Source organism: Schistocerca piceifrons, chromosome X (genome assembly GCF_021461385.2).
Source record: "Schistocerca piceifrons isolate TAMUIC-IGC-003096 chromosome X, iqSchPice1.1, whole genome shotgun sequence".
In the NCBI taxonomy this organism is placed as follows: Eukaryota; Metazoa; Arthropoda; class Insecta; order Orthoptera; family Acrididae; genus Schistocerca; species Schistocerca piceifrons.
Genome location: NC_060149.1, coordinates 917,045,757 through 917,060,892, shown reverse-complemented (window position 1 = coordinate 917,060,892; position 15,136 = coordinate 917,045,757). Strand labels below are relative to the sequence as shown.

The 15,136-nt window shown below is 40.3% G+C and overlaps 1 protein-coding gene across 1 annotated transcript in view; it reads right to left on the bottom strand.

Moving 5' to 3' along the window:
- The window catches only part of LOC124721527 (exostosin-2), a 100,628-nt gene that overhangs the window by 71,583 nt on the left and 13,909 nt on the right, over positions 1–15,136 (bottom strand). Inside the window, exon 3 of the mRNA XM_047246544.1 lies at positions 14,945–15,116. Within this exon, the coding sequence (XP_047102500.1) occupies positions 14,945–15,116 (172 nt within the window). The remainder of the gene's footprint in view (positions 1–14,944; positions 15,117–15,136) is intronic.

The window sequence follows — 15,136 nt, the reverse complement described above, 5'->3', positions numbered from 1 at the left end:
TAAGCTGCAACCATTGTGCTGCATTCTATGTAAGCATGACAACCAACAAGCTGTATGTCCGCATGAGTGGCCACCGACAATCTGTGGCCAAGAAACAAGTGGACCACACTGTTGCTGAACATGCTGCCAAACATGATATCCTTCATTTCAATGACTGCTTCACAGCCTGTGCCATATGGATCTTTCCCACCAACACCAGCTTTCCTGAATTGTGCAGGTGGGAACTTTCCCTGCAATACATCCTACATTCCCATAACCCTCCTGGACTCAACCTTCATTAGTCACTGTACACTCACCCATCTAGCCCCTTCTCTGTTCCCATTCCAGCACTCCACAGTCGCCATTCCACCACCTCAACCAGTCTCTTTATTTCTCTCCTTTTCCACTTCTTTGCCTTCCCCCCCCCCCCCCCCTTGTCCTGCCCTCCATCTAACCTGCAGCACTTCACTGCCCGCCACCCCCACCATACTATCCCTCCCCCTCCCCACTCCAGTCCCCTCCTTACCCCCACCCAGTTGCCACTCTCATCACGCACCAGTGCTGCTGCTTGCTGTGTGGTTTCAGTTGCCTGAGACGGCAGTTGTGTGTATGTGTGTGTGGCGGGGGGAGGGGGGGGGGGCGCTGAGTGCATGCACGCGTGTATGTGTCTATCGTTGACGAAGGCCAATGGCCAAAATCTTTACTTGTAAAAGTCTTTTTGTTGTGCCTGTCTGCAACTCAGCATCTCCGCTATATGGTGAGCAGCAACTTTCCTCCTCATAATACTGTTACATTCCATCCTGGATTTTCCATTGTTGGACATTTATATTATTTCTGTATAGATAGAGATTAACATTTTGAAGACTGTATTTAATTTTTTTGTATGTTCATTTACTGTTTGTAAACTTCTTTATAATTTTCTGAATTGATTTTGGTTTGCAGAGGTGGGTTTGAATTTTATTTGCTGTTTTATCATGCGCTAGTTACGTTTGTTTTATTTGATTTATCTAAAAGGACAACTGATGGTCTGTTTCAACCATTTGTTTGCATTTCAAGGGCATCATTCACAGTGAAATGAAGTTCCTTACATGACCAATGTTGTTGTTGGTGTTCTTTCATAGTGAAGACACAGATCACAATATTGAAAGCACAAAAACCAAAATTGTGTGCCTTGTTTTCAGCAATCCAGCTGCACTAGTATCTGTTACTTTCTCGCAACGAATTTTCTGCTGCACGAGTTCGGACTGCCTAGAGTGGGTTTCCATAGCCTCACCTACAAGGGTCAGGGTTAGATTATTTTATCAACGGCTCAACGGGTTTCAACAATTGTCTGTCTGACGGAGTACGGTCTGGCTGACAGAGTGTGACAACATCACAGCAGCGTAGGTCGCACCGAGACTGTCGTCACTGCAAGAAAGATCACACGAACACTTATCACAGAGAGTTGTTCATGATATCAAATGCTTCAAATGTATTAAGTGCTCCAATCGTATTATATACATGGTAGAGCACTTGCCCGCGAAAGGCAAAGGTCCCGTGTTCGAGTCTCAGTCTAGCGCACAGTTTTAATCCGCCAGGAAGTTTCAGATCGGTGCACACTCCGCTGCAGAGTGAAAATTTCATTCTTGATATTATATACATTGTCAGTTGCAAACAAGTTGAGGAGTAACACTAAAGACTATTTTTTTAAAAAACTTGAAAAGAGCACACAGTGATAAAAAAATGAATTTAACACATTTCTTATCAGCTCACGTGGAGCACAGGCATCGAGTCCTAAATTTAATACAGTGTTCATTTATTAAAATGTGTTATTTTTGCATACAAAAGTTACATTACCATTTGCAAACAGATACACTCAGGTTCAATTTTTATTTATCATCTTATTTTTGGTACGAGAACTTGTCGTTCCGTTAGTTTACAAAGTGCTACACGTGCAAAATTTACATACGTTAGTTTCGAGACACCAAGCACGCACTGCACACATTGATCTTGCCAACAAACAAAATGTTACAATTTTATTTTTTCAGTTTTTGAAATTTCACAAGTCTTCTCTGGTGAATATAATCAATATTGGTGCTACTTTACTTACCTCATTCACTGAGTGAAGAGCTAAGTTAAGTAGAGGTATTGTTACACACCAAGTCATATCTGTGTACTGATGGCCTGTTTGGTCGAGTGCAGTATTTGAGTCACATGCATACAGAGAGTTCAGTCACAGTTCATGTCACTGGCTGGCCAGCAGCTGTGCCATGGCTAAGTGATTCACTTCCAGCAGAGGTGGGCTGGCTCCTTGTGGGTTTTTCACGAGCTGCACGTGACATCAAACTCTGGTAGCCACTAAGACTTTCAAATTGCACTCTACTTTTTTGCGTGTGTGCAGTGCGAACCGTGCCGAGTACGGGAGGGTACGCGGTGTCAGACGAAAGAGAATTTGATTACAAATCCAGTGGTACACATGTATAATCTGGAAACGTTATATGAGAGCAGTTAAGAGACAAATAGCTCTGAATAACAGTAATTCACTAAGTAATTTATAACTTTTAAAAGTATTCATCACACCAAAGGTAATAAGCATTGACAGACCTACTCACATGTTCAATCATTTTAATAATTAAGCTGTGGGAGACATTTTAACTGAAAAATTAATTAAAATCAGCATAACTTTTGAATGAAAACTGATACACGATCACTTATTACAGGAAGGCAGCAAACACAGTTTGGGACATCTGCACGGGTATTTGCAGTGGTACAGTGGCAGGTATTAGGTTTTTGAAATATTTGGCATTCCTTCGGTCTTTGAAGTATTCCGGCACCTTTCAGACTGTGATTCTTTTGTACAGTGTTGGACTTTTTCTCAGATAGAGTTGTGGGGACTTTAATTAAATTTCTTAACTAATCGATATTTAGGACGGCGTATTATTGTGTCGATTAGTCAGCTTATTGGTGAGGATAATTAGGTAATGTTATAGCTGTGAACACAGTCTGGTGTTTTCGAGTTAATTTATTAACTTATTTACTATCCACTACTGGGAGCTCGAGGCATTTTATCGATCCAGCATAACACCTTGTGTCGGTCATTACTTAACAGTTTAGTGACAGATTCGTGGAAAAATAAATTATTTTATTAAAACTTAATCGTGAGTAGTTAAATACACAATTTTGTAGCAGCACCTATGTTCAACCTAGCATGTATTAGATTTAAGTGACTGAACATTATGAAGTAGTATTCTGCCCCTAGACTAACAGACAGTGAGCCAGTGATCTACAGCGTTTAATTGCAAGAAGCAGTATTGACCTGGGGAGAGCAACAGCAAAATATTTTGAAAATCTTAATTTCGACTTGTTATAAGAACCTATTCTACACCACTCGGATTTAATACAATAGTTTTATCTAGTGGCAAGTTTGCCACTCGTTCCCACCTACCTGTATGAGGCTGATGGTTTAAGTGAGCATCTCATTACTGCCTTCACCGGCAAACATTTCCTGGTGGGAAAGAAAATGCACTAATACTGAGATAGAAGTGCTGACCATCATTTGCAGTATTGATACGTTTCAATTCTGCCTCCTTGTAAGACATGTCACTGTGCACACAGATCTCAAAGCATTATCATTTTTAATGAAATGTAAACTGACAAACAATTGTCTCACAAGGTGGGCAATCACAATTGAAAAATATGACTTTCAAATTAAATACATATCAGGGGAAGATAATATTATTCCTGATGTGCTGTCACGATTACCCAAAAAATATGAGAAAAACATACAGCACACTCGATGGAGAAAAAAGGAGGGTGTAACATGTGGGAAAGACATTAAGAAGTTACTGAGCAACATTATGGTCAAACAGGAAGCAGACAAGGTCTTTGAGATGATCAAAGATAAGTGTGACGATCCAAACCTATTACTGTAAGCATCACGATGTCCTAGAAGGCACCTAGAAGGCACATGTGAATTCCATTCACTGGTGGTTGTATATACCCAGTACTGCAGTGGATGATATGATTAAATATGTAAACATGATTTACACACACTTTGGAGCCAAAAAAATGTACACTGAAGTGGGAAGAACACATGAGCTTTAATAGCATGGCTCATAGGGTACATGCAGTGCTGAAAATGTATGAATTCTGTCAGAAAACAAAATTCACAACTACGCGACGCAAGGGATTAACATATCATAGAGACCTGATAAATCAGGACAATTAGTAGCATTGCATCTTTTCAGCCCACTATCAAATGCTAAAGGAAACTTTACACAAGTACTAGTAATCTTAGAGGTTCTCTAAAATATGTACAGTTCTATCCATTGCGAAAAGCCATCAGTTGGCTAATGATAAAACAAGTAACAGAGGATTAGTTCATGCCTACTATTATGCCAGACAGTATCTTGATAGACAATGCCTCACAGTTCCAATCACATGAATGGAAAATGACTTTAGAAGGCAATATGGTCAAACAAATTCTAATCTCTGCTTACTGTCCTGGCACCAATGCAACTGAGTGTGCAATTTGTGTACTTGTATGGCTTTGTACAACACACTGTGGAAAAATTTTAAAAAATAAAAATTAGGCTGAAAATTATCCAATTTTGAAAATGTAATCAATAACCTATACCATTCTAGTAATGGTTTGCCACCAAGCACTGTGTTATTTGGAAGAAAACCAAGCAGAGTTTTTACACACCTTCAGTTTCCACACACAATAGAACTTGCACAAGAAGAACTTTAGAAAAAAGTGTTGGATACTATAAACAGAAAGCAGCTAAACACAAACATGCCCAGGATATACTAGTGTGGCCTACTATACAGAGTGTTACAAAAAGGTATGGCCAAACTTTCAGGAAACATTCCTCACACACAAAGAAAGAAAATATGTTATGTGTACATGTGTCTTACTTTCCATGTTAGAGCTCATTTTATTACTTCTCTTCAAATCACATTAATCATAGAATGGAAACACACAGCAACAGAACGTACCAGCGTGACCTCAATCACTTTGTTACAGGAAATGTTCAAAATGTCCTCCGTTAGCGAGGATACTTGCATCCACCCTCCGTCGCATGGAATCCCTGATGCGGTGATGCAGCCCTGGAGAATGGCGTATTGTATCACAGTCGTCCACAAAACGAGCACATAGAGTCTCTACATTTGGTACCAGGGTTGCGTAGACAAGAGCTTTCAAATGCCCCCATAAATGAAAGTCAAGAGGGTTGAGGTCAGGAGAGCGTGGAGGCCATGGAATTGGTCCGCCTCTACCAATCCATCGGTCACCGAAGCTGTTGTTGAGAAGTGTACGAATACTTCGACTGAAATGTGCAGGAGCTCCATCGTGCATGAACCACATGTTGTGTCATACTTGTAAAGGCACATGTTCTAGCAGCACAGGTAGAGTATCCCGTATGAAATCATGATAACGTGCTCCATTGAGCAGTATATACTGACGAAACTAAAATAAGCTATAACATGGAAACTAAGCATTTCCGGACACATGTCCACATAACATATTTTCTTTATTTGTGTGTGAGGAATGTTTCCTGAAAGTTTGGCAGTACCTTTTTGCAACACCCTGTATATGCAGTCAGAAATTTGATCCTGGTTAAGTCACATACCAAGTTGTCAAAGGGTAAGAAAGAAACCTGAAAATGTTGTCATTATTACTTTGGTCCATTTTGGATTAGAGAGATAGGGCAACTGAATTTCTCGAGAGCAGATTATATTCGAATTTGCAAACAATATGGAGTGCAAAATCCTATTGTCGTCACGACAAGCGAGTCAATGAGTAAAAAACATAAAAATCATACATTTAAGAACTTCCCACACTGCTGTAGTGTATTTATATTCATTTCAATGTGGAAAGACTGGTGCTGATTTTACCAGTGAGTTCAAATATGGAAAGTGTTATATCACACAGACTGTTCTTAAGTGTGGTGTGCATGTCATATGTTACGATTAGTAACTGCCTTGAGACGTGAATACAGTGTCCTCTGCCTACATACAGTGCACGAGTGTTTTGTTTCTACGTATCTAATGTCAAAATTTGTCTGTTTCGGTTGGCTTTGTCAGATTGCTGGCATGATGTGGTAGTTGACTCATAAACACCACCTGTGCTGAATTAGCGCAACTTGTGTGTCACTGTTGCACATGCATTGGGACTGCTGCATCACTACCGGTTGCAGAGAGGCCATCCCCATCACTTACCCAGCAAGAGCACACCTGAACTTATGCCTTGTCTGAAGTGGTTCATACAGATACATCATACCATTGCCAGTGTGCAATTCAAGGACGCAGCCACACCTCTCTATATGTCAAGCAGGTACGCATGTCATAGCCCTGCACCAGCCCCCACAAATCTGACCCTCTTACTCTAAACAATCCTCACACTTCATTAGTGGTATGTGTGTGACATCTCTGTGTCAAATATCAAAAATAGTCGTGGTTCACTAAAAGTAGAGCTCAGTGTGATTAGCGTTTTCACAGTGCTTAAAGTGAGTGCTCCAGATACAGACGTAACCTGTAAAGTATTCTATATGTTTATGTTATTTCTGTGTGTTTCATGTGGTCAAGTCCTTTGAATGTGTGATATTTTTAGGACATGTATATTAGTAATGTTCAAAAGACACACTATTTTAATATGTTTAGAAAAGCCTGCAAATCCTACCATACATTTTAATCTGGTTAAGAAAACGTGTGTGTTTCTATGATTCAATTATTTATATTTACACATATAATTAATGTGAAGATTAGATGGGTAGATCACATAACTAATGAGGAAGTATTGAATAGGATTGGGGAGAAGAGAAGTTTGTGGCACAACTTGACCAGAAGAAGGGATCGGTTGGTAGACATGTTCTGAGGCATCAAGGGATCACCAATTTAGTATTGGAGGGCACTGTGGAGGGTAAAAATCGTAGAGGGAGACCAAGAGATGAATACACTAAGCAGATTCAAAAGGATGTAGGTTGCAATAGGTACTGAGAGATGAAGAAGCTTGCACAGGATAGAATAGCATGGAGAGCTGCATCAAACCAGTCTCAGAACTGAAGACCACAACAACAACATTAACTTTTGTGATAGTCTATTAGGGAATGTTTCCTGTCTTTTGTGTGTCTATGATCATGGTGTACCTATTTTAAGTAGCTTCAAACAGCTCATTCTTCATGAGAAATTGTCAAGTTTACAGTTAAAATTTTCTTTAACACAGATAATAAGCCCATTATTTTATGTGCACTACTGAAAATGTAATGAAAAGTTTTCACACCACTTTTCACCTTCATTTTATTGTACATAGCTTCATAAGTTTACTGTTCAATTATCATTTTGCTTGATGATATTATTTGTATAATTTTCCAAGCTGTTACACAATATTTGATTGTGAGTAGGGCTGAGCTCATATTCTGTGATGAATCACCGTTAATACTGAACACATTCAGCATCACACAACTGTAGAATGCATTTAGGAAGATAGGTTCATTCTGTGGCACTTACTGTTAATACTAGATACATTCACCCATACCCTAAAATTAGCTGACACTGATAAAATTGACAGACGCAGGTGAGGATTTAGTTGGGTTAGGTACAAAATATGTAAGTTATAGACATACCACAATGTTAATGTTAGCTGAACTTTATTACAATTTTTTTTATTTCTTGGACAATTTGGATGTTTTTGGTTGTGGTTTTGTTGCAGCTTTCTTATCTTGGATTTTTGTCTTTTGCGCGAGAAATATAAGGACAAAAACTTAAGAGTTCCAAGGATGTGAAGTTACCACTACTGCATGTTTATCATTACAAGAACAAATATAACCACTCTGATGTGTGACAACATGCAGTTAAATGTCTTTGAGCTCAACAAAGGGTTTTGTGATTTCTTGTCTTTCAGCATGTGCCAGTGAGGCAGAATTAAAAGTGAAGTCTACAGATGCGGTTTGTCAACACTCAGTCAGAGGAAGTATTGAAAAGAAATCCAAGCAGTGTGCTGAATTTTATGGTCATGACAGATGAATATTGAGCAATAATTTGAAAGTAGGGAATATCATTCAAGATTGAAACATAAATGAAAGCTGAAATTTTATTCAAATCTCTTGGAATGATTTTGTTGTTATAACTCAATAATATCTTGAGAGAAAAGTTATAATAAATTAATAGTGACATCTCAATTCACTTTACTTAATGAACACCGCTCAATCACTTAACAAGTAATACAAATGACAACAAAACAATCCATCATTGACAAGGAGAGAAGTACTTATCAATGAAGTGAGTAACAAAGAGGAACCTCAACAATATATAACCAAAAAATCACAAGACATGTCAGAGGATTTTCCTGTTGGGTCACTTGATATTGTGACATAGAAGAAGGTGTAATTAGATGAATGCCAAACACTAATGTCACCTAACAAAGGTTTATTCAGCACTTGCACATACAGGAGCACGGAGCGAACTGCCTCCAGCCAAAACGCACACACAATATATATACAGCTACAGAACATTCCAGTACAATGATTCTTGACATTTGTGGATACTTCTAGAATGTATTCAAACCAAATATAGAAATTAAAATTGTACAGTCCAGGTGAGTTTTGAACTCTACAACCCTCCATACAACAGTTTAGTATCATAACCACTACACCACGGTGCTACTCAGCTTCTTCTGAGACATTGCTCCCTCCTTAAGAGAACAGCGTCTCAGTGTTACATCCTCCTAGTCCGGGAACAAGTCGTCGGTCCTGCATACTCCGACTCCCGATGACTGATGCTCACCCTGGCGGTGATCTTCTTACAACTTCTTTTGCCACTACGCTCTTCATCACCTTTCCACTTGTTGCCTGTCACTGGAGCTTCAAATTTACCCTGGGTTGCAGGATCCTTGTAGGGCTTCATTAGAAGGACGTGGACCGTATCTCTGATCTTTCTTTGTCTTGTGCCGGGGTCGAAATCTTCAACTTCGTAAGTAACAATTTGTCCATTGTATATAAGTAAAATCTGACAACTGTTTTACAACCTTATAGGGTCCACAGTAGCACCTGAGGAGCTTCTCAGAGAGACCAACATTCCAAACAGGAGTGAAGATCCAGATGATGTCACCAGGCTGGGCTCCCATCTTACCTTCAGCGATCGTTTTCTTGAGCCTGCCGCATGCAGAGTCGAGCTAACTGCCGAGCTTCCTCAGCTCTGGTTAACACCTGGCCGATGTAGTCATCGTCCACATCAGTGTGTAATGTAAACATAGTGTCCATCGCCGTAGTTGCCTCATGCACATGCACTAAGAAAAGTGGCATAAATACTGTGGTGTCTTGTTTGGCGGTGTTGTAGGCAAACGTCACAAAAGGTACCACCTCATCCCAGTTGCTCTGCTCAACAGTGATGAAAACTGACAGCATATCAGCCAAGGTCTTCTTAAGGTGTTCAGTAAGCCCATTAGTTTGCGGATGGTAGGCAGTCATGGGATGAGAGACGTAGCACCAATGGTTTCTCTCTGTAACGAGATTCAACTGAAAAACTTTCCCTCGATCCATAATTTATGACCTTGGGGCACCATGTTTTAATACAATGTCTTCCACTATGAATTTGGCTTCGGCTGTTTTCACAGATTTTGTAATGGCATAGAGTGTCAGATAATCAGTGCAAACAATAATCTATATATTGCCATTAGCAGACGTTGGAAATTGTCTGAGTGGTCAATCCGAACACACTGGAAAGGTGTTTCGGTTGGTGGAATTGGTATGAGTTGGCCAGGTGGTTTCTGAGGAACTCCCTTTCTCCTCTGCCACTCTCAACAATGCGATACATAGTGACTGACACTCCTAAATAAACCTGGCCAGAAGAATCTCTTGCGGATTCTATCGTATGTCTTGATAAATACTAAATGTCTGGCCTCAGGTGTGTGACGGAATTTCTGTGGAACATCTAAGCACATGTGTTTAGGAATCACTGGTAGCCACCTCTTTCCAAACGTATCAAAGATTTTCTTGCAAAGCAATCCATTAACTACCTTAAACTGTCCTTTCTCATCCTCTGACCGATTTAAGGCAAGCATAATTTGAGATATCTTGGTGTCCTCCTGCTCAGCAGAGAGATGCTGGAATGCAACAAGACAGTCACTATCTTCATCAAAGTCTTGATGGTCTTGCACAGGGTTTCTTGAGAGACAATCAGCATCTTGATGTTTTCTTCCACTTTTGTACACTATGGTAATGTCATACTCTTGAAGACGTAGTGCCCACCTGGCGAGTCGTCCTGTTGGATCCTTAAGACCTGTCAACCGACAAAGTGAATGATGGTCTGTAACAACTGCGAATATCCTTCCATAGAGATACTGTCGAAATTTGCACATGGCCCAGATCACAGCAAGACAATCTCTTTCTGTAGTTAAGTAGTTTCTCTCGCCTTTTGTAAGTGTCCTAGAAGCATAGGCTAGAACCTTCTCTTTTCCATCCGAAATTTGCATCAGAACAGCACCAATCCCATATCCACTGGCATCTGTGTGTAGTTCTGTAGGTGCTCTCTCATCATACAGAGCAAGTACAGGGTCAGTCGTCAGAGCTTTTCGCAGCACATCCTTCTTCCTGACGAGAACCACTGGTGATGACCATGGGCTCTGCGAAAGCTGAATGATGTCATTCTTCATCATTTTCTCTACCTTGTCGCGAATTATTCGACGTTCCGTTGCTGAAACACGGTATGCTCTCTGGCTTATTGGTTGATGGTCTCTAGTGCTAATCCTGTGCTTCACCACTGATGTGTCTAATTTTCTCTTCGCCTGTGGATAAGCATTCAGAGGACTCTTGAAGAATGGCAAGTAGCTTCTTATGTTGTTCCTGAGTGAGATCTGGCAATAGTCAAGCTAGAAGATCTTGTCTTGTAGTGGTGGCGCTAATTTCACCAACAGGCTCGGCACAGGAGGTTTCTACGACGCTCAGCTGTTCTGCAATTAACGGATCAGCATTTGCTATGCACATGCGTCTTGGAAGGATCTGCAATTCTCAGCGACAGTTAACTATCCGCAATTCACTGAATCCGTCCTTAAACAAGATGACAGAGGCTGGGATGACCAATTTATTCTCCAGTGGTATGCTTCTCTTACATTCCACTACAAGATCCATGGGTTGATGCATGGCATGACACATGACAGTTACCTTTCTAGCATTGACTGCAGGAATGATCAGTTCATCCTGCACACATTGTCTCCACACACTCGGATGCGCATCTTCCTGTCCACAGTATCTCATCTTGTCTAGCATAATCTTCGAGCGACCACAATCTATACTTGCCTGAGAAGCTGTCAGAAAGTCCCATCAGAGAATGTCATGACTACACTCTTGTAAGATGATGAATTCTAAGGGCTGTGTATGGCCACTTATACCCACACGAATGGTACATCTTCCTGGAAGTTTTACATATTTCCCATTAGCCACCTTCAGCAGAGACGTTTTGTTGTCGACAAATACAGTTTTCTGCAACTGGTGACGGTACTTCTCTGAAATGACTGAACATGATGCTCCAGAGCCCACAAGAGCTTGGGCTGGTTGGCCATCCATGAGGATATCAACGTAGTTTCCTATCATTTTTGTAGTGATCGACGGCGGAGGATTTCTCTCTTCGGCGGCCTCACCTCCAACGAAGGTCACACCCTTTAGTTTTCCAGGTTGCGGTGGCTACGTGATCAGCTGGAGCTTCTAAATGGTGATGGAGACCTTGATCGGCGTGTTGGGGAGCGTCCTCTCCAGCAGCTAGCTTGCAGCGATGGTGACCTATGTCGTCATGCACCCACATCTTGTTGTTCATCTTCACCGTCCCAGAGTTGGCGTCAGCTAAGATCAGTCTGCTGTCTTCTGGCACAGGTAACATCAAATATCCACTGCCTTTCTCGACAATAGAACACCATATGTCCTGGTCGTCTGCAGTGGAAACATACTGCTTGGTTATCCTGGGTCCTCCAGACGTCGGTCTGTCTTGGTGCCCAAACAGGTCCCTCATGCGGCATTGTAGGAACGTAGCTCTGCCTGGGTCTTGACTATTCACTGTTTTAAAGAGAAACTACGGAGGAGAGACTGGGTTTAAAATCTGTTCCACTTCCTCCATTATGACCTCTTGAAGCGTCTTGGTTTTTTGCTCGTCGTGCAATCCAAGTACCTTCTGAACTTACTCTCTCAACTATCTGATGAAGAACACTTGTGATATCAGTTGCTTCTTCCATCACAGACATCGATACGACGTTCGGAAGCCATTCAAGCTTCTTGCGTGTAATTCTTTTTTGATGCATTGTCTCCATACACTGTAAGGCACTACCCATAATTCTGTATTTTTGCATTTTATATACTGATAGTGAGTGATTCATGCAATCTAACACTTTGAATAAGTCAGTGAAGATTCCTGCATCTTCTTGTGATTTATCTGCAGTGGAACCAACTTCATTTATGAATTCATTAATTGCATAAATTTTACTTTTTCCTTTTTGGAAGCCAAATTGATTTTTTTGAGATTATTAAATTTGTGACAAATTTTGAATTTCGATTGCAACAACCATTTCAAACATTTTAGAAAACACAAGAAGAAGGGAAATTGAATGATGAAAGGGTGCAAAAAAGGGCAGCTCGTTTTGTATTATCACGTAATAGGGGAGAGAGTGTGGCAGATATGATACGCGAGTTGGGATGGAAGTCATTAAAGCAAAGACGTTTTTCGTCGAGGTGAGATCTATTTACAAAATTTCAGTCACCAACTTTCTCTTCCGAATGCGAAAATATTTTGTTGAGCCCAACCTACATAGGTAGGAATGACCATCAAAATAAAATAAGAGAAATCAGAGCTCGAACAGAAAGGTTTAGGTGTTCGTTTTTCCCCGAGCGCTGTTCGGAAGTGGAACGGTAGAGAGAGAGAGAGAGTATGATTGTGGTTCGATGAACCCTCTGCCAAGCACTTAAATGTGAATTGCAGAGTAATCATGTAGATGTAGATTTCCCATATCTTCTTTAGAGCCTTTTACAAATGACGGTTTCACTTCCGCATATATTAGAATATATGGAAAGTAGCCTTCTTCAAGTGATTGATTAATTATTTCAGACAGTGGATGTACTATAATATTTGAAGCTGTTCTGATGACTTTGGCAGGTATTTCATCCCATCTCACAGAATTTTTATTTTTTAAGTTGTCATGCTGAAGGAGAGGGTGCACCACATTTGGACGAACTCTTCAAATTCTTGCTTTCAGTTTCCAGAGGATCTAACGGTACTTTACAAAGTTTATGGTGGTGCCTTTAGGCATGAATTTCAAATGCACTATACCTTGAACATCCCAGAACACTGTGAGCATGACTCTGCCTGGTGATGGCACGGTCCTGAACTCTTTTGGTGTCAGTGATCCCCTGTGGTGGAAATCCATTGATGCTCTCTTATTATCAGGATCAAAATGGTGAACCCAGCTTTCATCACCTGCCACAATGTTGTTGTTCACACTCAAAACACAAACACAATTGTTGACAGATGTCCAATCTCCTCTGTTTCACGTCAGGATTGAGCATTTGAGACACCCACCATCCACACAGTTATCTGTACCAGAGTTCTGCAATTATGGTCTGTACACACACTTGTGCTATGCCATCTGTGTCTATGTTATCTGACAATTTTCTCTGATGATTTCATCAACTCAATTCTGATAAGTCTCATCGGTTGCCACATGTGGTCATCCACTCTGAGGTATGTCAATGTGTTGAAGTTAGTAACACTGCTTCCTTCATTACTGATGCTGATACAATCATCACCATACACAGCTTTCATTCTGCTATGGATTTCAACTGGAGGCATAATTTCTATGCTTAGAAACTCGTTTACAGCATACTGTTTCTCACACGCTGACACAGTTACATTACACACCGCCATGTTACACGCTACAATTCGGAGCTCTCTACCAGCAGAGAGTGCAACTTGGGAATGTTGACCAAGCAAAATATGTGACATGTAATACCTCAACTGATATCGAAAACTGAACAATAAATTCAGATTCATTACTTCTCACCATGGCCCCACATGCAGAAAAGCAGGATATGCTGAGTATTTTCCCTCCAAAAGAATTGTGTTTTGAGTGATTTTTTGCAAGTGTCAAAAATGCAGGAAAGCCATAAAATTTGTGTAAGTAGCTCCTTTGCATGCCAGCAATAGATTTATGTGACAGTGCTGAGATGATAATATTTGACAGTCCATCTGCAGCAACACACAGAGTGGGGAATTTTAAGTATTCAAGTTGTTTTTGTTTATTTGTTGTGGTTTATTTTCAGCATAGCTTTATTTTAGTTTGGAGGGCAGATGTGGTCGAAAAAGAGGTACTGCTTTGAGTGTGAGTGTGGCGCCATTTTGGTTTTGGGACATTGGGGGGAGCAGTGGGCAAATAGATACAGATGGTTATGGATGTCAGGAGGGGCAGCAATTAATTCAGTTATGTATGCTTTTTGGATGGCATGTAGAATGGCAGTTTTCTTCAGTATTTATTTTGTGAGGGTCTTAACATTTTTACATGATGAAATTGCAGAGAAAATATGTTTGTTTTACATTGTTTTTATTCATATTTAAGAATCAATGCATTGTTATGTGTTTGGCGGATATTATGTTGTAATATAGCTATATAAGTGAATTAAAGTTATCTATACCAAATGCAGGCTTCTATTACACTCTTGCCCATCCCCTCCTCATGTATTGCTCTGTACTTTCAACAATTCTCATACCTTATGATAAATTGCAATTTGTTACACTTATTTTCTGACTTCTTTTCTCTTACCTCTGACCAGCCTTTAAAAAACAATTTTTTTTAATATAACTTTGCGTATCTGCATATCATTTCTATGAACATGACTATTACTCACACACAGTCATCCTTTTTTTTAGTATCCTAGTAATATAAGCCAACATGGAAGGCTCCAGAACTATTCACAGTCTATAATTCTAAAGTACATACAAACAATTCAACTCTCACCTGTAAAATATCTGGATAGTTGTAGACTTCATCTCCTCGGCACCTCACAGTGTAGTTGCCTTGAAGAGCTCCAGTACAAGATTCCAATAGAAGTAAGTCCTGTGATAAGTTCCATAACTCTCTCATATACTCTGGATGCAAGTTGACTTGAGATGAAATGGCTAACCACAACCTGTAGCAAATGAACCTTAA